The sequence below is a fragment of the Coturnix japonica genome, chromosome 1 (assembly GCF_001577835.2).
Source record: "Coturnix japonica isolate 7356 chromosome 1, Coturnix japonica 2.1, whole genome shotgun sequence".
In the NCBI taxonomy this organism is placed as follows: domain Eukaryota; kingdom Metazoa; phylum Chordata; class Aves; order Galliformes; family Phasianidae; genus Coturnix; species Coturnix japonica.
Window position 1 is genome coordinate 50,166,722 of NC_029516.1, and position 26,494 is coordinate 50,193,215.

At 40.5% G+C, this 26,494-nt stretch overlaps 1 protein-coding gene across 3 annotated transcripts in view; it reads left to right on the forward strand.

Annotated features, from left to right (window-relative positions):
* The window catches only part of RERG (RAS like estrogen regulated growth inhibitor), a 103,413-nt gene extending 84,815 nt beyond the window's left edge, over nucleotides 1-18,598 (forward strand). For all 3 annotated transcript variants that reach the window (XM_015864681.2, XM_032445231.1, XM_015864691.2), the window contains 2 exons: nucleotides 13,269-13,342; nucleotides 14,907-18,598. In XM_015864681.2, coding sequence (XP_015720167.1) covers nucleotides 13,269-13,342; nucleotides 14,907-15,314 — 482 coding nt within the window. In that variant the 3' untranslated portion in view covers nucleotides 15,315-18,598. The remainder of the gene's footprint in view (nucleotides 1-13,268; nucleotides 13,343-14,906) is intronic.
* Nucleotides 18,599-26,494: the final 7,896 nt, after the last annotated feature.

Here is a 26,494-nt window from a genome sequence, read left to right on the forward strand (position 1 = left end):
TATTTTTAGCAGTGTCTGGACATGCTGCTGCATCTCCAGGAGCCAAATTAAAAGCCACGAAATAACATTTTCTGGCGAGAGCAACACCACTGAATCTTGCAAGTCTCGGCACGTGGAGCTGCCAAGGAAGTCAAGACTTTGCATTTCTGCCACTTCTGTTCATGGTACTGGATCTGTAGAGGCACTGATATGGTAGCTGCATCTTCACCAAAAGTACATATCACTGTGCTTTTTATTTTATCATTCTCAGCCAAAGGATAAGAATTGCAGCAAAGGTCATTTTGTGGGGAGTGTTAACTGTCAGCCTTGACTTGTCATTTCTGCTTAGCTGGAAAGTCACTGTCACCATCACGGCATGTTCTTATTTTTCTCTTAATTTACTTGGTTGTTTTTTGAAAAGGTGCCTAGTCACTCAAAATATGTGGTTACTTGGCACTGTCAAGGTGAATGAGCTTCCTCTTCCAATATTTATCATAAATTATGCTAGTATCCCTTGTGTGCAACAGAACTAGAAGGTCCAAAGAAGGAACTCTGAGAAGAAATAGGCTGGAACTGCATATTTTAAAGAACACATGTGCAGTTGTTTTCTAAAATATGAAGTATATGAATTCAGCATTAAACCTTGTCATTTTTAGTTAGTTAAATATGTGCTGAGAAACAGGCTTGGGCCACCACATGAATTTCATCAAAAATTCACTGAGTGTCTTTAAATAGACTGTAACTTGCCAGTTAACAAGCAGATTCACTGTGGTGTTAGAAAGCCTGAAAACCACCTTGGCTTACTTAGGGCACCATTTAACCCACAGCCTAAGAGCATTTTCACAAACATAAGCAACATCTCTGCGGTGGATTGAGTACAGAACTGGAAATCTGTGTTATATTTCAGTTTGGCTGTGTTGACAGATTCATGAAAACAAAGTATGAAAACAAGCATTGCTCTGTGCCATTTCAGCAGGGCTTGCCAGGCAGCAGTCTGATGGTTGGCCTGCCAGCATGGTGGCTCGGCTACTAGAGCAACCCACAAGCAATAAGCAGCCACCCTCACAGCTCTCTTAGGGTTCAATCATCACTGCCAGTTGCTACAAAAACAGATGTGCATAAATGCATAGCATGCACCAGATGGCATCTTCTCAGGGATAGACATTTTCTGTGGGGAAGTGTTTCAAGGTGGAGGTATGAAGGCCTTCATATCACTACCTGCCTTCTGTGAGTAATGTCTTGGGCTGAATTTGGGAATCTCAGTCATCCAGGACTTCATGTCAGGGTTGTAAAGCATGTTGTGAATAGCTGTTCTTCTCAGCCCCAGTAATTAGGAGTAAGAGTCCAGATCTCAACAGTTTCCTCCATGAAACTGCAAGTGCTACTGGCACTACCTAGAATTTAGTGTGTCTCCTAGGGGCAACCTGGTGTGGTGGTGGGAGGCGTCCCCACCTATAGCAGGGGAGTTGGAACTAGATGATCTTTCTAACCCAAACCATTCAATGATTCTGTGATTTGCCTGCCCTCAAAGATGGAGAAGTACTGTTGTTCGTGATATTTAATTGGTTCAGCATCCCCAGTTATAAAATCAGAAGGGAAACAGGCCAGTTCATTTTTTCCTGGAGGCCAGGAAAGGAGGAAGAATCTTAAAGACTTCTCACATCAGCAGGCGGACAACAGTGATGCTTGAAAAATACTTAATAAGCAGCAGCAAATGACCTGCCTGCATCATCCTTGACAGGCAGGGAGAATCTTCTTGGTCCAATGATGAAAAAAGAAAATTCATCAGTTATGCCTAAATGAGTGCTTTTAAAATCCAGTTTTGTAGTATTTCACTGAAAATCCATCTGCTGCTCTAACTTATCAGGACAATTCACTCAGCTAGAAGCAGAGTTGGGATAACCAACTCTAAGAAGAAATTATTTAAAAAGGAGGAAAAAAAAGGGGGGTAGAGGTTATTATGAACTCAGCTTATGTCATTTGTTCTACTTTAGAACATGTGTACAGATAAGAGAATGAGGTGTTATGAGGTGCAGAGACATGCAACATCCATTTTTGCCATATAAGGAGGAAAACCACGCAAATAAAACCCCAAGGAAGTGCAGGAGACATATTCCTCAGTTCTTTCTTTGATTCTGTCACTGATTTTTTTCCTGCAGTCTCTCTGCCTCTACTTCTCACCTATAAAATCCTTCATCTCATAGCAGAATTGTAAATTCTTTAACTCTTCAAGTACTGATCCCTTAAAGACTCTCATGTTAAAGGTACACAGAAATACCAAATATTTCTGCAAAGACTGAATTTTAAACCAAAAAAACAAAACCCCAGCAAATAAAGAGTTAACATTCTTGTTGACCTTTCTAAAACTCAGTTGGCTTTCTCACACTATCCCTAGATGTCTTTCTCTAGCTGTTCACATATTTCATACAACTTTGCTAATCCTCTGAAAGGAAAACTGTCTCTGTGCAGACAACCAGCCGCACAGAGCATGACAGCCTGGCCCATCTATGAAGCTGAAGAGACAGAAAATGTAAGAGTTTATTTAATTTGAATGTGATAGAGAAAAGACTGTTCATTACTTTGATGGAGAAAAGGTAACTATATGGAAACACGTCTGAAGAAAAATAATTTTGCTAGGGTAACTAGATTAATAGTGACATTTTTAGGAGTATTTTCTCCCTTTTAACTATTTCAGTATTTCTTTAAGTTGCTTAGGTTTTTGTTCACTCTTTCAGTTGGGGAAGAAAAAACCACTGAGTTGGTGTTCAACCTAGAAGACAACATTAAATATACATAAAATATATGGGACAGCAATTTATATCACTTTATCTCCTATTAGTTTGTGAAAGGCCCATGATAACACTTTTGTTCTTCAGCTGAACATGAAATGGCCAAAGGATTGCACAAAGTTGCTAGTTCTTGATGGAGGGACAGAGGTACTTCTGTTAATGCTTTGAGTTATCCAGAGAGCTTTGAGCTACTACTTAAAACTTTCAAAACCATGGCAGTAACAGCAGAAATCACTTTGTGCAGATACTGTTTACCTTGGCAAGAAGGTTTTTCCCAATGGAAAACTTGTTGTAAGAAAGATTTTTTTTGTTTAGGAAAAAGAAAAATCAAATCAAACAAACACCTTAAAAGGGCAGTTTTGCCTATATAACATGTGTAGCTGGGGAGCTCTGGTGACAAAATGGAATGTTCAGAGATCACAGGGGCAGTCTGCAGATATGATAAAGTAATTAGCATTATAACCCCTGCAAGTATTTCTAGACTGGACCAGGCATCTGAATTTCTTTTCTGTACCCTAAGAAGGACAGATTCGTACAAACAGCATAAACAGAGTAGACTGTGAATATATCCCAACTAGCTTCCATCAAAATTGTTGAGAACCAGAAAAGAGCTTAGCTGTGGCAGCCAAGGCCTCAGTAAAAATAGTTTATCAAGATAAAGATGCAAAAACTATCTTTCTGGACTAACTTTGTCCCAATCCAGCCATGAAAAAGAAAGACAAATCCTCAGATTCATAGACACTTCTCAAGGAATGCCTTTGCTCTCTGGCTTACTCAGCTAACACATTCTCTGGGCAGCTGGAATACAGTTTGAATACAGAGTCTTTGTCCCCAGGATTGCTTTCACTGCTGCAGATTGCAAGTTGAAGAAATGCATGTGTTTGTATACTGCAGATTTCTAGCTTTCTTGACTTTTGGCTCACTCGGCAAGTTTGTCTTAACACTCCTGAAGGCTTACTGCCCGCCTCTACCATAAAATCAGTAATTCCCAGCAGTGCAACGAAGAGACAAGCTGCTTAGACAGCAAGCTGAACTTTTAACAAACAAGCCCACTCTAACGTCAGTGTTAATAAATCGTTAACTGATGGCCCATACTGGTATGGGGTATAGAGGTTGATAGAACAGTATCCCTAGAGGGACCAGCCTGGGGAGGTCACCCCTCTCAGCCCCTTCCTCCTTCTGCTATCCAACAGTCTTCAGAGTGCCATAGACCAGATCACTGGTATGCTAATGAAAATACCCATGTTCCATAGCAAGATAAAGAGAGGGGAGAGAAGGAGGCCATAATCTTGCAAAACTTTGCCTTTTGCGTATTTCATCTGAACACCCATGTTGACAACTATGGCTTATCCAAGTGCCTAGAAAGAAATAATGTATGTTGTTCATTACTGGCTTTTGGCCAAAATGAAACATAATGGTAACCAACCGTTGGAGGCTGGGAGGAATGGCTGCCAGTCTGTGTTTCAGGAAATATCCTGAAAAATGTGTATGCGTTTAATACTTTGCTGGAAAACGGCCTTATTTTTGAGCAATACTCTAGCCAATAACATCGTTAACTTCTCTTCAAAAATTACATGTTCCTTATGCTTCAGTACTTAACAGGTTCAGTCCATTAATAATCCAGATTATGCCTTGCTACCTATCTTCCCTTTTGTTTTTTTCCCCCAGTTCAGTACATTAGAAATATTACTTAACTTGATATAAATTCAATGCACATTATATCATTATTACTACGCTTCTTTCTAGTAGGAGTTTATACTGAATGTATTACGGAAATGAAACATGAGAATAATTCCAATTTCTTTAAGGCGTCTGTAATAAAATGGATCGGTATGACATAGAGCACCTTAAACCCCTGACACTGGCTTCTAAGATGCTCAAAGACTTGAAACAATGAAATTGCAATTGGGAGCAGCAGATGAAGATGTTTAAAATAACATGGGAAGCAGTTACCCAAAAATGTGGTTTGTTTTTTTCATATGGGTCTCAAGATGAAGATATTCCTGATGCCAGTGAAAAAATAAAAATACTGCATTTTCACTGTTGCTGCACACACAGTAAAATCAGGAATGGAAATGGCTCTTCTTGTTGCAGCTACAGCAAAATATTTTGCCCCCAGTTTTCTTGCTCATCATATTCCAAAATATTCTCCAGATGAGAAGAAGTTTCCAGTGCTTGCTTTTGGACCTTCAGGAGCAAAGGATTTATTTTGCTTGTTTTAGGTGTGAGAAGAGGCTCACCAGTTAGTCTTCATTTATATTGGCAGAAATAAGGTGCAATGCACAGAGCTTTGCTGAAAGGCTTTTTGCCACGGTCAAAAGAATCCAGCCAGAAACGGTTTATTTAGATTTAGACAGGCATAATTCCCACCAGGAACTCTCTGCTTGGTGTTGGTGGGAAAGTTGAATCAGACAATTAGAAAAACAGTTGAGGTCTTGAAGTTTGCTCCCTACTAGTTAGTGCTGCCTCAGTTTTGTTGGTTTTGCTTTAACTTGCCTTAATGAATCCAGTTCCCAAGTACTTGTACACATTTTCTCTGCCTATCTCAGCAAAAAGTGAGCAAGGATGGGACATATAGGAAAGGAACAGTAACACCATTCTCATCAAAGAAACCCAGTGCTAGCGCCAACAAGAAGATTAAGTGCAGCACAATCCAACAGAGATATATTTTTGTTCAAGAAAACTATTCTAGGCTTCCTATTTTGAGGCAAAAATGTTATTTATTGAAAATAATATTAAGTCAAGAAATGAGACTTCTTTATAGGCTAGTTTTTTGTATCCCTCCTGCTCTACCTAGATAGCAAATTTTGATAATGCAATGTAGATCCTTAACAACAAGAACTTCATAGTTAGTGTGGCGGTGTATACATTACCAATTCATTTTGCTTCCCAAAAATGTAAACATGATAAATCCAAAGAGCTTATTGAGCAGCAGACTTAACTGAGGCTCATTTGTTCTGAATTTGTTCTCCCTGCTTCATACTGCAGTAGATTCTGTCTTTCTTAAAACATGCTCTCTTGCTTCACAGAGCATCATGTTGTGTCCTCTTTATTTATCCAGTCTACCCTGATGTCTTTAAACGTCTGCATGGAGTATGAGTAGCCACATTCTGGCTTGTACATGTGCCTGCTGAGTACCCAGTGAAGATGCCGGATCTTCCTGTGAATCTGAAGCGGGTTTGACAAGGGTTTTACCCTCAGCCTAGTTCTTATTTTAGCAAAACCTACAAGATAGAGAGCATTGGCTTGGACTGAAAGCAGCAAGTAAAAGCAGCTTGACATGCAAGGACTCCCACTGGCTGCAGTGTCTGCCACAAGACTTTCTGTGCTCAGCTCTAGTCTAGCTGGTTTGGGAAAGCTTGCTGTACTGCAGTCACATCTCTGATAGCAACAAATGTAGCTTCATAGAAGGAAGCCAAAAAAGCCAAAATGGAAGTAAAAAAGAAACTCCTTTGCATGTCAACATATCAATTCCAAAAGCAGCATTCACAGTGATAGAATGCGTGTGACGCAGGGTAGAGGGCCTAGAATCAAATTAAACATAACTGCAAAAAAAAGCCTTATTTCATATAGACATTCTAGTTTAAAACTGTGCTTTGACATGAGTGTATGCATGTTGTACAATAATCATAACATATAAGGCACATCACAGGTGCTGTATATGCTTCTGAAACTTCTGCCTCTGCATGTGTCAAGTCTTGGGGCTGCATGTACCAAAACACATAAAACATTGATGAGTGCAAGCCCAACTTTCAGTGCTGTCAGACCCATGTGACTGGCTTGCTTTCTGTAACTTTCTACTGCTTTTACATGTGATAATGAAGATAAAATGACAGATTGCATATAATTTGATGATTTTTTGGTAAATAGTAAATAACCCAACTATGCTTATTAAGAGTTTCATAGTATCTGTTAGTAATGAGACATATGGAGGTACACAGCAGTGGATACATTCTAAGTACACAAGGTCTGAGCTCTGGTTGCTGTAAAATCACTGATGGCTGCAGAATAAAAGCACTCCTACAAGGTAAATAACAGATGGAGGAAGTAACAGATGCAAGCAAAAATGCATTCAACCGAGTTTCAGGAAGAGCTAGTATGGAGGAAGAAGGCAAGAGAGACTTGACCAGTGAGGAGGACACATTCAAGTTACAAGAGCTTTATAAAAGGCACTAAGTTCCTAAAGCAACAAGGAAAGGCAGAGGAGGGCAAGTTTCACAAAGGCAGACTGAGACAAGGCTCTGGAGAGCATCCTCAAACAGCACCTCGGATAGTAATGGAAGTAAATTGCTTTCCCAGTGACTGTCAAATCACTTTGTTTTTTGTTTTGTTTTTTTAACTATGATAGAGACAGATGCCATACTGATGGATGCCAAGGATCACAGATGTACAAATGATGAGGGAGTTTATTCTTTTTAAAAAACAACAAACAGGAATTTGTATCATGTAATCAGAAAGAATTATGGGAAATTTTAGTCTTTTGAACATACTTCTGCATCACCATCAATCAACATTTTTACCATAACTTAGAAGATAACTATTAGCTACAGCCTTTTGATCTGGAAACTCAACTATAATTATTTCACAGAAGCTGTTTGTAGGTCTCTTGCAGTTCTCAGATCCAACCGGCTGAAAGCCACCAGGAAGGAGACCAAATTTTTTAACAGTATTCTTTGTATGTACTTATTTTATTAACCTTTCTTGACAAAATTGAACTAGAATTCTGAATGGGAACAAAGCCTGTGTCTCTCTGTACTAAGGAGCAAACAAACCAAACAAAAGAAAACCAGTAAGCTGTTCTTTAAATTTACATGTAAAATAGCATATGTCACTGTTCTGTCTTAACTGAACCTACTCCTACTGCAAGTTGGTGGGTTTTTTTCCCTAAAAGCAATAAAACCCTGCAATGCAAATATTTGCTTCTAGAGCAGTAGCAAGCTCCTGTTATGTACTGCCTGCTCATAGCAAGCAAGTATTGAAAACAAAATACGTAAATTGCTGCAAATATAAATGCTGCAAATAAATTGTTTGAGTTGGACAGGACCTTTAGAGGTCATCCAGTCTAACTCCCCTGCAATGAACAGGGACACCCACAGGTAGAGCAGACTGCTCAGAGCCCTGTCCAGTCTGATCCTGGGTGTCTTCAGGGGTGGGGCATCTGCCACTTCTCTGTGCAGCCTCTCCTTATTTTTACAATAAGGCCACTACCCTTGCTTTAAAAAACTTCTTTTTTTTTCATGCAATCTAAATCTCTCCTCTTTTAGTTTGAAATCATTTCCCCTTGTCCTATTACAACAGACCTCGCTGAAGAGTTTGTCCTTTCTTACAGCTCCCTGTTAGATATTGAAAGGCCACCCTCAGGTCTCCCCACAGCCTTCCCTCCAGGTTGAACAGCCTTGTCTCTCAGCCTGTCCGCATAGGAGAGTTGTTTCATTTCTTGAAGCACTTCTGTGACACTCCTCTGGACACACTCAAACAGGTCCACATCTCCCCTGTTCTCTCAGCCTGTCTGCATAGGAGAGTTGTTTCATTTCTTGAAGCACTTCTGTGACACTCCTCTGGACACACTCAAACAGGTCCACATCTCCCCTGTACTGAGGATTCCACATCTGGACACACTATTCCAGGTGAAGTCTCTCACCAGTGCAGAGTAGGGGGGCCTCACTCACCCCGCAGGACATGCTGCTTTTGTTGCAGCCCAGGATACTGTTGGCTTTCTGGGCCACAAGGGAACATTGTTTGCTCATGTACAGCTTGCCATCTGTCAGTATCTCCAAGTCCTTTACAGAAGAGCAGTGCTCTATCCTTTAGTTTGCCTAAGTTATGTTGATTGTTGGGGTTGACATGACACAGGTGCCAAACCTTGCAGTTGGATTTGTTGAACCTCATGAGATTCACCTGGGCCCACTTCTCAACCCTGTCCAGGTTCCTCTGAATGTCATCCCATCTTTTGGGTGTACTGACCACACCACACAGCTTTCTGTCATTTGCAGACTTGAAGAGGGTGCACTCAATCCCACTGTTAAGTGTCGTTGAAGATGCTGAAAGCATATGTCCCAGTATTGAACTCTGAGGGACACCACCCATCACTGATCTCCATCTGGTTGTTGAACCATTGACCACCACTCTCTGGATGCAATCATGCAACCAGTTCCTCATCCTTTGAACATTTTGCCTATCAGATCCATATTTTTCCAATTTGGAGATAAGGGCATCATGGTGTCCATGTCAAAGGCCTTACTGAAGTCCAAACGTGATATCAGTGGCTTTTCCCTTGTTCATTGACACAGTTACACCAGTATAAGAGGCCATGAGGTTGGTCAGGCAGGACCTACACTTAGTGAAGCTGTACTAGTCATCCTACATCACTTCCCTCTCTTCTATATGCCTTAACATATCTTTCAGGAGCATATAAACCAGCATAGAAGTGAGACTGACACCTTCTTACCCATATTGAAAGTGGATGTGATGTTGCCCTTTTTTCAGTCACCAGGGACTTCACCTGACCACCATGGCTTTCCAGATATTGAGGGTGGCTTGGTGGCTACATCAACCAGTTCCCTCAGAGCTCTGAGATGCATCTCTTAGACTATTTATTGTTGGATTGGCTTTTTTTTTTTTTTCCTCTTTCCCAAATTTATCATTTCATAGAATCATAGCGCTGTTTGGGTTGGAAAGGACCTTTAAAGTTTATATAGTCCCACTCCCCTGCAATGAACAGGAACACTTACAGCTAGATCAGATTTCCAAAGCTATTTCCACAGCTGCAGAATTTTAAAGAATTATCCAATCCCTATTAATGAATTAATGTGGCAATATATTATGTATTGAAGAACAAACCAGTTGTGACAGTCATGTTTCTCAGGCCTTTCAACAGACCTACACATTCTTGGAATGAGTTTTAATTTTTAAACAAAGTAACTATGAGAACCAGTTCTTTGTACAGAAAAAGCTCTGTGAGATTTCAGTTTTATAAGCAAAAGAGGACCTTGAGAGTTGACACTGGCTTCCAGAGCCATACAATAGCAACCTCTTGAATCTAGTTATTTGGAATATGAACAGAAACGTAGGACAGCCCCAAACAAACAATAACAGGTCAGGATTGCTTATAACAAAGCAGAAATTAATATGACTACTGTATTTCCACAGTGCTGTTATCTGGCACACTATTACTCCATCAACATGAGCTGTCTGCTTCTGCTTTAAGACTGGCAGTTCTGACATGGAGTCTACAGCGAAATACAGCTCTGTTTTCTATCAGTGGGATATTAGCTGTATAACTATAAATATAAAATATAGACGTCACCTGGTGTAAATGATATTTTGGAGCTCAGAAAATTGCCTGGTATCATCTTGGTAGCCTTTATCACAAAGGCTGCTGGTACTATGCTGTACACTTTACTCTTTCTACTTGATCACTATAATGCAAGGATTATAAGACTTTTACATCCTGGATTTGTCTGTCCGATTTTAGACTTGTGAGTGCTTCTGAGGTATGATTCATCCCAGGAAGGAGATCAGACAAACTATATCCAGCATGTATTTTACTTCATCCACTCCAATAGGAGTCACAGTACTTAGGTGAGACACAGATGCTTGTATTGTGGATGGTTTCAGTTAGAGAATCTCAAGTCATCTTTCTCTCCAGCTGTGTGTCTCAATATAAAGAGTAGCACAGAGAAAATAACATTAATAAAACCCAAAGCAAGGCCACTTATCTGTAAAGCATCATGGGATCTTAAGGCTTTAGGGTTCTCAGTGTGAACAGATTGGAAATCACAACTTCAGGGCTCGTAACATCCAACCAGATTCTTCAGATGTTTCTGTTCCCTTGAAAAAAAAACCATGTCTGCTATTACACCAAAAATGCTTTAAAGATCCAGCTGTTTTACACTCCTCGCTGAAAATCACCCAGCTACTGCACATTCCAAAGCAGGGGAACAGACTCACTTCTACTAAGTTGTATTTACACTAATCTGACCCCAAACAATTCTACTTAGTCAGAATCAAATTCCACCCTAAAGAAGACAGATAAAGCAAGTTAAAGGTGCAACATGAAACACAGCCAAAGTACTGTTTCAAGAATTCAAATATCTTTTAAGAATCACACTTCTTTTCTGCAGCAGGCAGAATTTTGCTCCTTGAGATTCATTCTGCAGTTTTGTGGAGAAGACCTCTATGAGCTACTGCACTCTGCTTCCTGTGAAAATTTCTTCCAGGTTTGCTGGAAACATGGGCAGATACATTTCTTTCAGGGCTTGTGTGGACCAATTATTAACAGCTATTGGTCAGGCAGGGCCAGCTGATTGAAGGCGTGTAAGCATTGCAAGACCTAAATGAGTGAAGAGCTAATATCACATTACTCACTTGAAAAATCTCCTTTTCTTACCACCCTCCTCCCAGGAAATGAAATCTGAGATGCTAAATCACAGAATTACAGAACTGCAGGGGTTGGAAGGGACCTTAAGAGATCACTGAGTCCAACCCCCTGCTAAAGCAGGTTCTTTACATAGGTAGGTGTTCAGACAGGTCTTGAATGTCTCCATCAGAGGAGACTCCACAGTCTCTCTGGGCAGCCTGTTCCAGTGCTCTGTCAACCATAAGGAAGTTATTTCACATGTTTGCCTGGAACTTTGTATGTTCAAGTTTTAGGCCATTGCTCCTTGTCCTATTGGTATACACCACCAAGAAGAGCCTGGCCTCATCCATTTACATCTCACCTCCCTTTAGATATTTATAAACATTAATCAGATCCCCCCTCAGTCTTCTTTTTCCCCATGCTGAACAGATCCAGGTTTCTCAGCCTTTCCACTTATGGGAGATGTTCCAGTCCTTTTATCATCTTTCTGACTCTCCGCTGTACTCCTCCTTTCCCTGTCATTTTTGAACTGGTGAGCCCAAAACTGGGCACAGTAGCCTAAATGTGTCCATGAACAGGGAGTACTGCACAGGGAGTCCCAACTTAGCACTGGGCTTTTTCTTCACTTAACTGGTTTTCTAAAGCAGTATCACTTTATCTTCTGCACCAAAGCAGAGCTTTTGCTTAGCAGCATTCCCTTGCAGGAAGTGGTATGGGTAAAACATGCTGAGATTCTTAGATATGTCTTACTCTATTCTGTAGGAACAGTTTCAAGATCACAAAGGTGGATCATCAACATCTTTAACAGCCTTACAATAATAAGGAGCAGTGTGTGTGCTGGGGAGGGGGGAAGGGTTCTGCCTTGAAAAGAAAGAGAAAAAAAAACAACACAAAAAAACCCCACAAGAGCATTCATTGCCTGCAGCCCTATGCAAGATTGGTTACCATCTGCCTAATTAAATTGACCATTTGTCCCTATTAGAGGCAGCTGTGCTATATAAAGCAATTAAGGTGGCACTGGGCAGGGGGTATGGGTAGGGAAGTGACAGTTTTTGGTGTGGGAAGGGGGTATTTGAAGTGCTGACATCACTGAAACATTCTCAACTATGAAGAGGTGATACATTCAAGTGTATAACCAAAAAAAGACACGCACCAAACATGAGCCCTTTCAGAAGCGGTAACTCAAGAAATGTCCTTCCTTTAACATATCCTGCATTCCTTCTGGGGAGATTTACACCAAATAAAAGCACTGTGTCTCTGACAACGCAAAGCATTCATAGTAATGGGCCACAGTTTTACAGCATACGCATTTGCCTTTTGATATAGGACATCTGTGAGCCAACGACAGCAATAAATCTCAGTGTTACCATAGATGAGTTTCCAAATTTTGGTTCAAACACTATCAAATTTAACTTATCAGCTCATTAAGATAAAACAAGCTCTTTTGTCATGAGGTTTCTGATTTGTTATGCAGTTCCAGAACCTGGGACACAGCAAATAAGTTCCATTTTCCCTTTACTATAGTGTGAATGCTTAATACCACTGGCTATCCTTATAAATCACGTAAGGGGAAATTACTACTTGAGCCCTTGTTATAAGAGGGGAATGTGATGATTTCAGTATGTTTCAAAGAGACATTCCTAAAATACCTAACTCTTCTGTCATTTTATCATTCTGTAAGGCCTGAGCGTAGCAGTTATGTCCCTAATCTACAAGCATGCTGATTTTATTTGTCAGACTTCAGGCTCAACAGTGACAGGCTTTTAAGCTGGATACAGCCAGAGTAGCAGAATTTGTGTTTTAGAAGTGGCAGCCTTCACTTGAGCAAACATGAAAAACTGTCTGCAGTCTTGCAGAGCACTTTGCTGCAGGAGACTCAGTCCTTTTATTAGGGGCAGAGTGTAGTGTTCACAGGTACAGCCTTCCATAAGGATAAGACACTGGAAAGAAAGATACAGAGTGAGAGAATATTGTCGCAGATGTAGAAAGGAAGATTTGAGTGTGCTCCAGACTAGCTGGAACATCTCCAACAAATAAAATCTAGTGAAGTCATGTGTCGTGTATGTCAGGGGTAGCTGCAAGGAAGATAGAAAAAGTTAACTCTTTTTTAATGCATTTCACAAAATGTGTTCTTATTTTAGAGTCTACATATCGTCACCAAGCTACCATTGATGATGAAGTGGTTTCCATGGAGATACTAGATACAGCTGGTCAGGTGCGTGAGTGCATGTGCCAACATTCAGTGCCTTGGCTTAGATGGGGAACAGCGAAGGGGAATGCGGTGGTGGCAGTGTGGTGGGTGGTAAATGTACTCTGCTCCCAGGGACTGAGATATGCTTCTGAACAGAGCTCTCTCTCCTCCCTCCATCACAAGGTTGCTGCCAGACCCAGTGTGCTAGATCCAGACCTTTCTGCAGGAGACCCTGCGTACAGTTTTCAAACACTATAAGAGCAAAGTCAGGATTTACACTGGGATTAAAATTATTTCTGCTTCATTCCTTGACTCAGGACCAACCGTACAGGGTGTTATTACTATTCAGAAAGCCATAGTCAATTTCTCTGGTCAAGTGATGAGGCTCAACAAACAGTGATTCTCAACATTCTGTAAAACAGTTTTGTCATAGCAAGGATCCCCTACCTTTCAAAACATCAGGCATTCAAGCTGCACATTCCCATGCATTCTGTGTGCTGGGTATTCTTCAACAGAGACCCTGTTATGGTTGCCTGCTATTAGCCTGCCTGTGACAGGCAGCCCATGACAGCTTGTCATGGTAGGTCTATGTATTGGGCTTACTTGACAAGGTTTTGTTAGCAGTGGGGCTTCAGGGATGACCTCTGTGAGCAGAACCCCATGTCACATCAAAGCCAACCCCAGCTGTTCCAAAAGGGACCCTCTGCTGCCAGAGCTGAGCTATAAGCAACATTGGGTATGTGCTCTGAAACATATTTAAGAAAGGGTTAAAACACTAATATACAGCAACTGGGAAAGAAGAGTGAAAAATGAGAGAGAAGCAGCTCTGCAGCCACCAAGGTCAGTGCAGAAGGAGGGCAGGAGATGCTCCAAGCATGGAACAGAAGTTCTCCGCAGCCCATGGAGAGGTGCCTAGGGTGGAGCAGGAGGTCTGCAGAGCTGCTGCCTGTGGGGTTCCATGATAGAGCAGTGTGCTGATAAAAGATGGGCCCCATGGTACAGAGCTGTGTTGGAGCAGTGAGCTGCAGTCTATGGGAAGCCCAGGAAGGATCAGTTCAGGAAGGATGGCATCCCATGGGAGGGACCCCACATGGAGCAGGGGCAGAGAGTGACTGTTTAGGAGAGGCAGAGATGGACTGACTACAGCCTGCATTCCCTGGTGCTGCACATGGGGAAGAGGTAGAAGAGGGTGCATAGGGGGATGGTAGTTTTAATTTGCCATGAGTTCTCACTAATTTAGTCTGTTAGTAATAGGCAATAAGTTATGTTAATCTCCCTATATTGAATCTTCTCTCTCCATGACAGAGTCCTTGAGCCCTTTTTCATCACTTTTTCTCCCATATCCATCCCATTGAGTACTGGAGGAGAAAGAGCAGTTGTGGTGCTGTTTACCTGCCCATCGTGGTGAAACCACCACAGTCTCCTATGCTATACAATAAAGAGAGCGATGTATATTAAGTACAGAAACAGGCAGATGTATGTGGCTTTCCAGGCTTTGGGGAAGCAGTGTCTGTCTGAATGAAGGCTTGGCCTGGCGTCTTTCCCAAAAATCATATTCCTAATGCTGGTGTCTGTCTTTTCAAAACAGGAGGATGCTATTCAGAAAGAAGGACATGTGCGATGGGGTGAAGGCTTCGTCCTGGTCTATGACATCACGGACAGAGGCAGCTTTGAGGAAGTTTTACCACTGAAGAACTTGTTGGATGAAGTTAAAAAACCCAAAAATGTCACTCTGATCCTGGTGGGGAACAAAGCAGACTTGGATCACTCCAGGCAGGTCAGCACAGAGGAAGGTGAAAAGCTGGCCACAGAACTAGCATGTGCGTTTTATGAGTGCTCTGCTTGCACAGGAGAGGGCAATATTATGGAGGCCTTCTATGAGCTCTGTCGTGAGGTACGGCGTCGAAAGATGGTCCAGGGCAAGACTCGGAGACGAAGCTCCACCACGCACGTCAAGCAGGCTATTAATAAGATGCTTACCAAAATCAGCAGCTAAAAAAATCTGTACTAAGCCAGAAAAGCATTATAGAGCATATTAGCTTGTGGTAGGGACAAGGCAGGCAGAGCACATTTAATAAAAAATGGTCAAAGCTTTGCTATTAAAAAAATAGAAAACTGAAACCACACCACTTTTTGAGTAGCATGGAATCAGACTTCTTCCTGTTTCAAAATGTATTATAGCCACACTACTTTGGGCTAACGTGGAAAAAACAAACAAACAAAAAAACTGCAAAGGACTAAATGATTGTGGGGGTTGGCACTTACAGAGTATTTTCTGCTTCTACAAGGCTGGCTCCAATCCCCTGCAAGTCAGTAGTGCCTAAACATCATTCCCAGCCAGCCAACTCCTCAGTAGCCACTTAGTTGGAGAGTAAGAGTCGGTCTTCAGTCCAGCAACAACCATCACAACTGGTAATCTCGAGACTGAGGCTGCTGTGTTGTACCAGAAGGTTCATCTGACACCTTTCACCAGCTCTAAATTGGCGCATTGTGTGCTTTTACTCTAAACAGTCCTTCCTTGTTGTCATTTTGTCAGATCTATGAGCGCCGATGTTCTTAGCGAGTTATGCAAAAAATACAGTAAAGGTCTTTTTCATGGAATGTTTAGCTAGTAAGACAAATATTTCAATGGAGCTGAAGTTCAGCTGCTTTTTGAGATCCTCTAAAACTACAGAATTTATCAAGAAATAATCAGCTAGTCCAGTGGCATTTCAGCGTTTCCTCCTTGACGTACAGTATTGTACTCGGGGAAATGGGAGTGTATGCATTGGGAAATTAAACTTTAAAAATAACCACATTTCTTTTGATTTCGTTATGGGTAGTTTTTAGCTTGTGTTTATAATTTTGTTTTGGATTTGTTTCAATTCAAGTAGTTTTCCTTATTCTGTCTTCTCCTGAAGAAAAGCTTTAACCATAGGAAGGCAAATGTTTAAATTCTGAGCCCAAATGTATGTAGGCTGCTCTGAAATTATTGCCTCCTGTTTTGTTTTGTTTTGTTTTTTTCCCATGTAAAGCTGCAAAAACTACAAAGAGCACAATAGCACTATTTGGTAGAGAAAATTCTTAGCTACATAACGCTATTTTTCAACACAGTCACCACCATCAGCCAATTTGTGCAGATGAGCTGATTGAGACACTCTTCATTTCATGGTGTAACAACTGTGCATGGCCATCTGAAACATGGCTTGTATTTCATGTCACTGTCACCACTGCAGAAACACACCACCCACTGCATCATTGTGCTGACACCCACTGTTTGGTCTCCAGAAACATTCAGCAAGTGTCCATGAATATCATTTGGTGCCGTTTTTTCCACGTGAAGGAATTCACTGACACATCTTTGCTTCATACACACTTCCATGTCAGATGCCATTCTGTCAGACTGCCCCTCTGCTGCCATCTGTCACACAGCAACAAAATGTAACAGAATATTGGTGGGAAGGTTCAACCACTACTCCCATACCACCACCACCCGCCTCTGAGACATTGTGGCCAACATAATAGAATAAGCAGCATTACTATTGGAGCAGCCCTTGTAATTCAGTTGTTAATGGGCTTCACCATATCAAAAGGCCATAATTTCCAGTTGTTTAACTTGCAGATGTTGTTTGAAGCACTCTGTGGTTTAAACCAGCATGGTTTTTGTGGTTTTACCTGGCATTTTCAAGTGAAAGTGCATTTTATCATATTTTTGGTTCCTGGGATAAAAGGCATCCAGGTTTTTTTCTCCTGCTCTTCCGTCATGTCTCACATTGAAGCCAGCTATCAAGTTTTGCTCCTGTCTACTTGTCCTATTAACTGTACCGGTGAAGTCTTCTAGAAGAAGTAAGAGATACAACAGCTTACACTGGAAGACTTTCTGACAGTGCTTGCCTCACAAATTATGCTGCATCCCTTTAGGCATCTTCGTGTGCAGCTTAAACTGACATCATGTAGAACCACAGCCAAAGGGTAGGGTGACAAATGAGATTATTAGCAGTACTTGCTTCTGAAGAATAGTCCTCTTATAGCATCTGCTTACAACTTTATTCTCCTCTTTATTCTCCTCTGCTTTGCACTTCATATGGTTGTTCACCTTTGTGAGGAAATAACACCGAAAGGCCATCAAATCCAATTTGCTATAGATGTACAAGAGGAGGATATCTAGTAAGACAGTACTTCGTACAGTTGTAGGTAGCCATATAAATGATGGAGCAGGCTGGAGAACCAAATCTGTATATCCCCACATACAGAGAAATGTCCCAAGTCAGGACTTCTCAAAGCACTGGCTTAAAGATATTTATGAAAGTGATTTAAAAAAACAAACAACAAACACCCAGTTTGCATCAATGAAAATCACATTCAAATGTGTACTATATTTTTGCTGTTATTTTCTGTTTCCCCCATTGTAGATAGTGAAAACTCATTCCAGTCTTTCAGAATCAATATTTCTATTTTGGTCCTCATATTCAGGCACGTCGCCATACATCAGCCACACACCCTGCAGTCAAAACCATCGTGTGCTTCTGGGCAGGTGGTTTTGGCAACAGATTACATCACCGTCTCCATGACACATTTGTTCCCCAACTATCGGTCATGCCTCTAACTGTTGTTAAGTAAATAAATAAAGAGGAAGAGAGGTTTAGCCATCTTTTAGTCCTGTTAGTAATACGGAATCAACATGAGTGTAAGAGTGTTAGATTAATGCACTGACAGTCATTAACTGAGGGTCTGAACTTGCAGACATGTACATTACAATGTTAGGAGAAAGAGTTAACATTTGCAATTTCAGGCATTAAATCAGTCTGCTGTCTTTCAAATCAGTGTTGCATGAATCCACAGCAAACAAAATCCTTACCTGCAATCCCATAGGAACGCAGCTGATGAGGAAAATCATCATGTTGGTATTCTAAGCAATGATTTATGCCTCTCTAAGACAACATCAACAGTTATTTTCTCTGTAATCCTTTCTTAGACTTCAGAGTAGAGCAGGATTTAAAATTAAAAAAATTAAAAATAAAATAAAAAATTATTATTTTTTTAAAGTAATAAATGAATTACAAGAGAAAATAAATAAATCATATTTGTATTAAGAGAACTGAAAGGAAGGAAAGCCTAAGGTATGGCCATAATACTTTCCAAAAGAAACCCAGCAAATTATATCTTCTTTATAGCGCAATGGGGAAGCTATAAAATCTTCATGAAAGAAAATATTCCACTGTGCAAACATCACTTGTTACATAAAGAACCTCTAATAAAAATAGTAACATTCCTTTGAAAAGACTGAATTTGGAAACTGCCGAACCTGATAAACATTCAGTCAGAAAGGAGGCTGCTATTTTATGACCTTTCCTCCCACACAAATACAAATTTCTTTACTTAATTGCTCATTTCTTTTTTTCTCAGTGTAAGAGGCTGCTTGACAAGCCAACTATGATAGAGTATATTATAATCTATTGATACATACTACATAGTATTAAATGCAATTTGATCTACTGTTCCTCACAATGTAGCAACATATTATTGGCTATGCTATAAATGCGTCATATTTCTACAGTGTGCAAATTGAGCCCCGAAGAGGCCACGCACTGTAAAGACCAAATGCAACATGAATTTGCATTCAGTAGCCATTTTGCAGCAGATACCAACAGCGTAAATTCTGTTTTTAATGCTGCTATTTACACATACAATGCTAACAATCGGTTCCTCTCCTCTGCCCTTTCCATTTCTGCAAAGGGAGGACAGGAAGGAAGAAAAACAAAAAGGGGGAGGAAAGGTGAAATGGACACTTGTTACCTACAAGTTGATTGTCATTTATGAAGTTTTTAAATATTTATCTTCAATTGATGAAGAGTTAGTTTTGCCCATGTTGCAAGACCTGGATCAGGAACCAATACTTCCCTAGAACTTTGATAATCTTCATATCTGGGGGTTCGGTGCAACCAAGGATGGAAGTGGGGGTCAGCCATTGAATTTGCACCTGGATCCAGACACATTGTCCCCAAACCTGGGGATGGTTGCATCTGGCAGTTTGCTACAAGGCTAGTTGATTTTTATATATATAATGATCTGTATGCATTTTTACATTAAAAATATGAAAGCTTGTGCTTGTAGATAATATATAAGAAAATAATAATAATAATAATAAAAATGTGCTGTCTGTACTGAACTCTTATGCTTTCATTTTCTGTTAGTTATCTCCAAAACACTGTCATGTAGCTTTTAAGTGATCAGTTCCAGAATTCCTGATTCAGGGTTTTTATCCTTTATCTTAGGAAAACAAACAGTGAATTTTGCCTGAATAAGCACTTCAGCATTTTGATCAGTTTATTTGATCTTATTTGTCTGCTAAGCCTAGAATCAAGTGATCAAACAGAATCTACAGTGAAACACAGCCCAGAGAAGCTGTGGATGCCCCATCCCTAGAGGCATTCAAGGTCAGGTTGGATGGGGGCCTGGGCAGCCTGAGCTGGTGGTTGGCAGCCCTGCCCATGGCAGGGGTTTGGAAATGAATGATCTTTAAGGTCCCTTCTAACCCAATCCATTTTTTGGTAACCAGTTCAAAGCTGATCAAAAGTTCCACAGTGCCACAGTTACTGAATGACCTCAGTGAAGCACAGTGGAAACCTTTCAGACTCCTGCTGACTTCATAACATGGGTCTTTATCCCAGGCTTCTCAGGTAAAATCCCAGGGTGAGAGGTCTGGGAGATTTATGCCACAGATTTGGGTGCAGCCAAACACCTGCCAACAGCTATGTTCATTTTCCAAGGACATGCACAATCTCTTGTGATTCTGAAGAGAAGGTACATTATAAGTAGCTTATACAAAGTATAGTAATTGATCACACACAGTTTGGGTGCTAGGCTATAGTGGAGAAAGCCTCATCACAGCTATGGATAATTAGCAGTAAATCACTTCCTTATTTTCCTCCAAACCTGGGCCAATGAAGTAATCCCAAGCTTGATCTTGAATAGGTGAATGTCAGTGAGGATGTAAGCATGCCACCTCTGACAGAGCAGTGTGTGATATCCAGATGCAGGATCTATGCATTAAGGTAAAGGCTTCCCAAGCTAGGTAAGGCATTTTTCCATTCTTAGTCTCAGTGGCACTGCAGAGCAGCTCTGAGTTATGTCAGTCTGCCCTGTAACTTGCTACAGTTAAAGTAATGCGAAGTAGATGCAGTCACAATAGCTATATATAAACAGTGCTTGGGATTCCTTTTATCTTAGTTTTAATGTCTCAAACTATTTGCGTATCTTGACAAGAAAAGAAAAATGGAGGCTTTAATTAAAGAGTTCCTTGGCAGTTTGATGCATCTGCCTTTATGTTCTTTGAAAAATGATATATATGATGAAAACAGTGTCATCTTAGAAACTCTGATGTTACTCACTTTGGTTCCATTACAGATGCAAGGCACTAATTACTGCAGGGTTATGACAATACAGAGAAGCAGTTTGTCACCCCTTACTTTGCAAGGTTACCAGGAGGCGATAATGATGGTCTGTGTGAGGCTGATTCAGCCTGCTTTCTGTAATTACATTTGCACAGGAGAAAAGCTATTAGCACAGCTCACATCAGAGACAGTCCAAGTTCCTGGGGCAGGACCCCAGTGACACTAGTGACTGAAACCATGGATAAGTCAGGACTTTGGTTCACAGCCTTAGTGGCCAGCACATGGAGAAAGCACAGCCAGGCTGGCCCCTGCACTTGAAAAATGTCTCCTCCATTTCTAGTCCACTGTACAGTGATAGGAAATTTAGAGATAAGTTCACACTGCTGACAGACATTTAATAAATCAGAGAATAGGATGGAAATTGATCTTCTAACTTTTTCAGACTGGTCTCTTTCACCTCTGCTATATTTTCCAAAGCAGAAGTAGCTCTGTTTTGTTTTTCCAATGTCATTGTCCTAATATAAGATTTTTTTATATGGTAGGTGTCCATTCACTTTGGTATTCGGGGATGTTGTACGGACAAAGAGGCTGTGTAACAGCTCAGAGGTTTCTGTTCAGGAATGCAATATTTACAAATACCTCTGGATGTGAATTCTTAAAGCTGAACACAGCTGTTCTGAAGAGATGGAAAGCTGTTTTTATAGGATTTGTCTTGTAGATAAAGTATAGAACTGTTTATCAGCTATGACGGTCCTAATCCTGACAGAAACATTCTGCATCATGAGGATCTTTACCTTCCATCATGAAATATTAAGCTGCATAGGAATAGCAGATCTCAAATTATATATGTCAGATCTGTTTCCCATTTAGGTGTCACAGAGATGATGAGGTGCTGGAACAGGCTGCCCAGAGAAGCTGTGGATGCCCTGTCCCTGGAGCTGTTGAAGGCCAGGCTGGATGGGGCCCTGGTCAGCCTGATCTAGTATTAGATATGAAGGTTGGCAGCCCTGCCTGTTGCAGGGGTGTTGAAGCTTCATGATCTTTGAGGTCCCTTCCAACCTGGGCTATTCTCTGATTCTATGATGATTCTATGATACAATCTATACATTATTTTTTTTCAATTATATAAATTCAAATAATTCTATATAGATACTTACATACATAGATTTAGTACACTAACACTGTAATAAAATAGGTGACTGAGTTTTAGATTTTCTTTTATATTTGCAAGTCTAACTGGAAAGAAGTTAAACTTATTATGATGTAACAGACATTAAGTCTGGAATTTGCAATTAATGCCAGGTTTTCGATATCCTGCTTTATTTTAATAAAGTTTCAGGATTGTTCACTATTTCAGTTAGTTTTTAAGCTATGGGAAATATAACAGCTCTAAATAACTTTATTCAGTAATGCTATCGCTGTCTTATTCATGATTCACTTTCAACACAATCAGCTGCAAACATAGATTTACAATTTTGTGTTTGAGAAATTTGGAAGCACAGTCTTTTCTGAAATCTTAACAAGTGAAGCATGATAAGAGAATATACTGAGTTGTGCAAGATAAATATTGGACCAAGAAGCTCTCAAACTCTGGGTAAGCCATCGAAGAACATCTATGCTGTTGCTACAATATTTCCCCCCAGAATTACATCTGAGAATAACATCTCAGGATTATCAGAGTGAAGAGCGTGTACGTTCAAAGTAATAATTAAACAAGTGTTATTTTCTGATGTCAATAAGAAGTTCAGTCACTGAGAGCATTTACTGCTGCAAGATGTGATGTCTCCTACACACAGACCTGGCATGCTATATCAACATTCCATTTTATTCACTTAGTTTTGTGCTGCTCCTCACTTTAACAGGTGAGAACTGCATAATTATGAGCTTAATCTGACGCCCAAGAAAATCAGTTGTTAACCCAAAAATCTCTCACAGTACCCATTCCTCAACTGCCAAGAGCAGCAGTAGAGCAGTGAGAAAGGTTTTGTAACAAGCAGAGAAAACATAAAAATTATATCTTCTAAACTGCTTTTTCTTTTCAATAAAGGAGGAAATTGGCCATAGAAAAAGTGAATCAATAGTCTGAAGCCATCATGATTGCTTGTAAAATGCCAGTGACAAAACACAGCAGCTCAGTCTTCCATTTCTGCTTTCAAAAACTCAGAAAATTCATTTGGAGCTTTAATTTCCATTCAGTTTCTGCTTAGAGAGAAACAAACAAGCAGAAAGCAGCTTTAAAAATAAAACCAATATGTTTCTTTTTTTTCTTAGGGTTTCTCTGTGCTGAGCTTTATCTATTTAATGTCATCCCACAGATAACTCCAAATCTATCCTTCTGACTTGAAGTTATAGAGATCTCTTTGCCTGGTAGGAAAAGGCAGACAAGGATCTGCAGTTCCACACAAAAGCCTTTGACTGTACACTGAGGATATACAAATGATATCTAAAAATCTTGTACCTCATAAGGATACACATAATATCAACCAGATTTGTAAGAAGGATTCCACTCAGTTTAGTGCAAGTCTGAGACAGAAGTTTATATCTACTCCCAATTATTTCATTTTCATGCTCCAAAACTGGTGTATATTTCTCCTTGTTGGAGTACTATTCAAACCAGAGCAGTGAGTGCTATTAACAATATTCGATACACATCGTTTTGTTGTACCAAAATATATATGTACCAATAGGACCAAGTGTTGGGTCCTGCATTTTGTTCACAACAACCCCAGGCAACCCTACAGGCTTGGGGAGGTGAGGCTAGAAAGCTGCCTGATGGAAAGGAACCTTGGTGTGCTAATGGACAGTTGGCTGAATATGAGCCAGCAGTGTGCCCAAGTGGCCAGGAAGGCTGATGGCATCCTGGCTTGTATCAGGAATGGTGTGGTGAGCAGGACTAGGGAAGTCATCCTGCCCCTATATTCAGCATTGGTGAGGCCTCACCTCAAGTACTGTGTTCGGTTTTGAGCATCTCATCACAAAAAAGACATGGAGGTGCTGGAGCAGGTCCAGAGAAGGGCAACAAGGCTTGTGAAAGGCTTGGAAAATCAGCCCTACGAGGAGAGGCTGAGGGAGCTGGGGCTGTTTAGTCTGGGGAAAAGGAGGCTGAGGGGAGACCTTATTGCTCTCTTCCAGTATCTGAAAGGTGCTTACAGTGAGAGCAGGGCAAGTCTCTTCTCACTGGTGACAGGTGACAGGACGAGGGGAAATGGCCTCAAGTTGCACCAAGGTAAGTTTAGGTTGGACATTAGGAAACACTTCTTTACAGAATGGGTAGTTAAGCACTGGAATAGGCTCCCCAGGGAGGTGATTGAATCACCATCCCTGGTTGTGTTTGGATGTGGTGCTCAGAGATATGATTTAGCAGACGGTTGTTAGAGTTAGGGTACTATGGTTACATTGTGGTTGGACTTGATGATCTTCGAGGTCTTTTCCAACCTGAGTAATTCTACAATTCTATGATTCTATATTTAACACAAATCTGTAAATAAAATAATGATAAGTCTATGTGATCTGCTAAAAGCAAACATACGGTGGAAAGGTTCTACAAATACTTTATCTTTTTTAGCCACGTGAGTTGCCTTTTCTCCTTTTCTCTGTTTTTCATTATTTGAAATAACCATAATAAATGTGAAAAGCCTGCAGCTTCCTTTGGGACTTTCTCTGAAGGACATCACTTCTTCAGTGTGCAGCTAAAATATCACTAACAAACACAACGAGAAGCATTTTAGGAATAGTATTACAAAAAGTAATTTTAGAGAATGACGAAGGTAAGGGTAAGATCTTCAGACTTCCTAGAAAAGAAGCTAATTAAAGCTCCCTGAAGGGTTCTGACATTTATTCATAGTGATGAGATGCTATTTAATCTCAGATTCTTTTGAAATAATTATTACTGCAGGGAGAAAAGAGATGGATGAGATAGGATGTTCTGAGTAGCAAGCTATCAGGTGTTCACTTCCAGGCTATGTTATTGTTCTGAAGCAAAAGGTTAGTTATCAGACTGGCACCAGAATTTTCCCAATGACAACCAGTGCCACTCCACATTTTTCACACTGATGTGAATAGAAAACAGAGCTTACAACTGAAAGATCACAGTGAGATGAAATGACCCTTGTGGGTCCCTTCCAACTCAGGATATTCTATGATTCCATGATTCCAAATTTACCTTCATAGCTTTTTAGCATTTGGGGATCTTTTAGCAGTGGCCCAGGACAGAAAACTGTAAGTTACCAAACACATCAGTAACATGACAATAAGGATGTTCTGCTACACTTTGCCCACATGTTGGCCCAAATTTTCACCAGGTCTTCCTCCTTTTTTAGCAAAAATCTTCCAACAAGTATCTGATGCAAAAAGTTAATGACTGCTGAGTGTTTTCTACTTTTTAACTGAAACATTTAGAAAACATTTAGGAAGAGCAATCCCACTGCATTTTACTTTAGGTATTACTGTCATGAGCTCAGTGAAAATACCTAAATAGCTGTCTAAGACTGCTATTTCTCACAAACATGTTGAAAAGAAAATATGTACAGGACAGCCATTCTGACCCTTCCTCTGAGCTCATTCAGTGTGCCCTGTGTTCTCTTGCTCAGAGGCTACAAACCATGGGGTCTGTGGGAGGTACTCTCTATACTTTGCTGAGAAACATTAATACTGCAGCATCTAGCTCCTGCCAGTCCCCTTGCTTTGCACTGGTATGCACAATTCCTCCCTCCTGAAATCTCTTGTCTAGCCTCATTACCAGACCTCCTATTCTCTTGTCAGGCTTGTTCTTGCTTCCTCCCTCGCCTCATGTCTATGTAAAACTCTTCCATAGCTTCTGTCAATGCCTGGCTTGGTCTGTGCCTTCCTTCAATGACTAAATTATCTTATTAATGACTCTGTCTCAAATCCTCTGCAAGACTTACAATGTGTTTCTTTTACAATTAAGTATGTCAGTCTAGGTTTTCATGCTGTAGTACTAGGTTGCTGCCAGAGACAATATGCAAGTAGAGGGAAAATGATGGGATTTAATCCAGCTTCTCCCAAACTTTTGTTCAGTAGAACTCTTTTTCTCAGAAATTCTCATGAACTCCAATATATTTTTATTAACGTAAGTTGCTTTATTAAAATAGTTGCATAGAGCACGTCATAGTCTCACAGAGATTGTGCGAGTCGTTTGAGGTTAGTAACTGCCAGTTCTCTCAGTTGTCTAGATTTAAGGATGAGTAAAGGGAACAACAGTTCTCAAATCAAGGCAAAAACAATTCAAAACATTATTAACATTATTTTTTGTTTAAGAGCCTGAGGATTAACATTTTTTCCCTTATTACCCTGAAACAACTCCTTTAAGGTAAAGATGGCTACGGAGACTTGTAGAATGTGTGTAATTTAACTTGCAGAAAGACTAAGTGAAATGCAGAGGTTAAAGCCAACATAATACTCTGACAGCTTCTACCATTCTCACGGTGATGAGGAACTGAAAAGAGCGCAGACACACTTCCAAAATAGTCAGTATATTTCAAATGAAAAAGTGTCATATGCTTTAGGTTCCCTAGGCTGTTACTTCTGCCTGTCTAGCCCAGGTCTTCAGTCAGAAAATAATGTCTATATTGTCCAAATCTCATTTACATCCATTCACGGATTCAAATGCCTGTTTCTCACTTAGGTGGCATAGAGATCCTTAGGGCTCTGTCTCACCCTCTCCTTACTTGGGGATCCAGCAGGGAAAGTTCACTGCTGACCTCTCCATCACCCTTCTCAGCATACCCAGTGTTTTCTTGTTTCTGCTCCAAGGCTGGGCTCCCCACATCACTTGTCACTGAGA